The 2207-nt window shown below is 40.4% G+C and overlaps 1 protein-coding gene across 1 annotated transcript; it reads left to right on the top strand.

Moving 5' to 3' along the window:
• Positions 1-313: 313 nt before the first annotated feature.
• On the top strand, positions 314-1657 carry LOC129621145 (olfactory receptor 11G2-like). Its single transcript, XM_055537221.1, has one exon. It carries the CDS (start codon positions 716-718, stop codon positions 1655-1657), a length of 942 nt encoding a protein of 313 aa, XP_055393196.1. The 5' UTR covers positions 314-715.
• Positions 1658-2207: the final 550 nt, after the last annotated feature.

Here is a 2207-nt window from a genome sequence, read left to right as displayed (position 1 = left end):
AATAGACAGAACTATTTCAACATGGTCATATTATTGATATATTAATTTTATCATTCAAGAAATCTGTTTAGATGGCCTCTTTCTTGGTGCTATTTTTTCAGGAAATTTTCCCCGTGAAAGTTGATTAATTTACTTATGAAATTGTCAGATAATGGTACTAGAGAGAATGAATCAGCAAGTTAGGTTGGAAGATAGCCGAATGTCAATTTTTAAATGACATCAAAAGTCACACATTCCTTCCTGCTTCAAAATCACATGATCCAACAAAGTACCTGCCTACAAGCAGCTGCATTAGGTGACAATTCAAGGAGTACATAGGAAATGCAGTTTTCCACTCATAAGGAAATTACAGAAACCCTTCTAAATGCAAGATCATGTACGTCCCCAGTCATCACCATGACACTACTGTTTGACATACCAATAACTTCAGCCTGCCCTTAAGAAGATGTTTGCCAAGAAGAACAATAACTCAATATATTCAGTTCAAAAGGAGAATTACACATTGCATTCTCTTACTGGGATAAGCTACATGAGGTATGGGTTTTAATCTCTTGTGTTCATTGCTGTATCCCCAGTATCTAAAAGTAAACACTCAATTATAATGAATTAATAACAAGTAAATAAATCTCAGTTTCATGTTGGGACAAAGAAAATGGAGCTCTTCTGCTATTCCAGGGATATTCAGTAATTATGACCTTTCACAGCTCACAGACCCATGAAAATCTCCAACACCTTCAACAATTCCAGCACCATCACTGGCTTCATCCTCCTGGGCTTCCCTTGCCCCAGGGAGGGGCAGATTCTCCTCTTTGTGCTCTTCTCTGCTGTCTACCTCCTGACCCTCATGGGCAACGGTTCTATCATCTGTGCTGTGTGCTGGGATCAGAGACTACACACCCCCATGTACATCCTGCTCGCCAACTTCTCCTTCCTGGAGATCTGGTATGTCACCTCCACTGTCCCCAACATGCTGGCCAACTTCCTCTCTGACAACAAGCTCATCTCCTTCTCTGGGTGCTTTCTCCAGTTCTACTTTTTCTTCTCCCTGGGTTCTACAGAATGCTTTTTCTTGGCTATTATGGCATTCGATCGATACCTTGCCATCTGCTGGCCTCTACATTACTCCACTCTCATGACTGGACGTCTCTGCACCAATCTCGTGATCAGCTGCTGGGTACTTGGTTTCCTCTGGTTCCCAGTCCCCATCATAATCATTTCCCAAATGTCCTTCTGTGGATCCAGGATTATTGACCATTTCCTATGTGACCCAGGTCCTCTTCTAGCACTCACCTGTGCTAGAACCTCCGTAATGGAATTTTTTTGGACAATCATAAGTTCTCTCCTCTTATTTATTCCTTTCCTCTGCATCATGGGGTCCTATGGTCTAGTCTTGAGAGCTGTATTGAAAGTCCCTTCAGCAGCTGGACAAAGGAAAGCTTTCTCCACCTGTGGGTCTCATCTGGCTGTGGTCTCACTCTTCTATGGTTCAGTAATGGTCATGTATTTGAGCCCAACATCTGAGCATGATGCTGGAATACAGAAGCTTGTGACTCTGTTTTATTCTGTGGGAACCCCACTCATTAATCCTGTGATCTACAGTCTGAGGAACAAAGATATAAAATATGCCCTGCAGAAATTTCTGGAAATACAAAAATGAGAAATGTGGTCAAAAAACAAAAGGGGAAATCTTTGGGCAACTGGGCTATCTTTATACTTTTCCAGGTTAAAAAGTCTTAAGTAAATAGCTAGTACCAACTCAATGTACATGAGTCTGAGTAAACTCTGGGAGTTGGTGATAGATAGGGAGGCCTGGAGTGCTGCAGTCCATAGGGTTGCAAAGAGTCAGACATGACTGAGTGACTGAACTGAACTGAACACTTCGAGAATTGTTCATCCTATTATTGACCCTATTCATCATGGCTATTCGTACTTTTCCCAAAATTTTTAGGAAAAAGGACTCAGAGACTTTATCCAACTCCCTCATTCTGCAGATTAAAAGCTGAAGAATGGAAAATTTGAGTGATTTGCTCTGGTAATAACTTTAAAATGCTTAGAAAAATCTTTATACTTCTTATTCTATTCATAAAGACAGAAATACATAATAAACTATAAGAGAGTATTGGAGGGTATGGCCAATGATGTACAGCCATCAAATATTCTTTCATCTAAGAGGGGAAAACATATATTACTGATAAAAGTCTAAACTG

This window comes from Bubalus kerabau, chromosome 10, assembly GCF_029407905.1.
Source record: "Bubalus kerabau isolate K-KA32 ecotype Philippines breed swamp buffalo chromosome 10, PCC_UOA_SB_1v2, whole genome shotgun sequence".
Taxonomy (NCBI): domain Eukaryota; kingdom Metazoa; phylum Chordata; class Mammalia; order Artiodactyla; family Bovidae; genus Bubalus; species Bubalus kerabau.
This window is presented reverse-complemented; position numbering and strand designations above follow the sequence as displayed.

Excerpts from the sequence above, each read along its gene's own strand:
- LOC129621145 (XM_055537221.1), top strand. The coding sequence starts at position 716 with ATGAAAATCTCCAACACCTTCAACAATTCCAGCACCATCACTGGCTTC.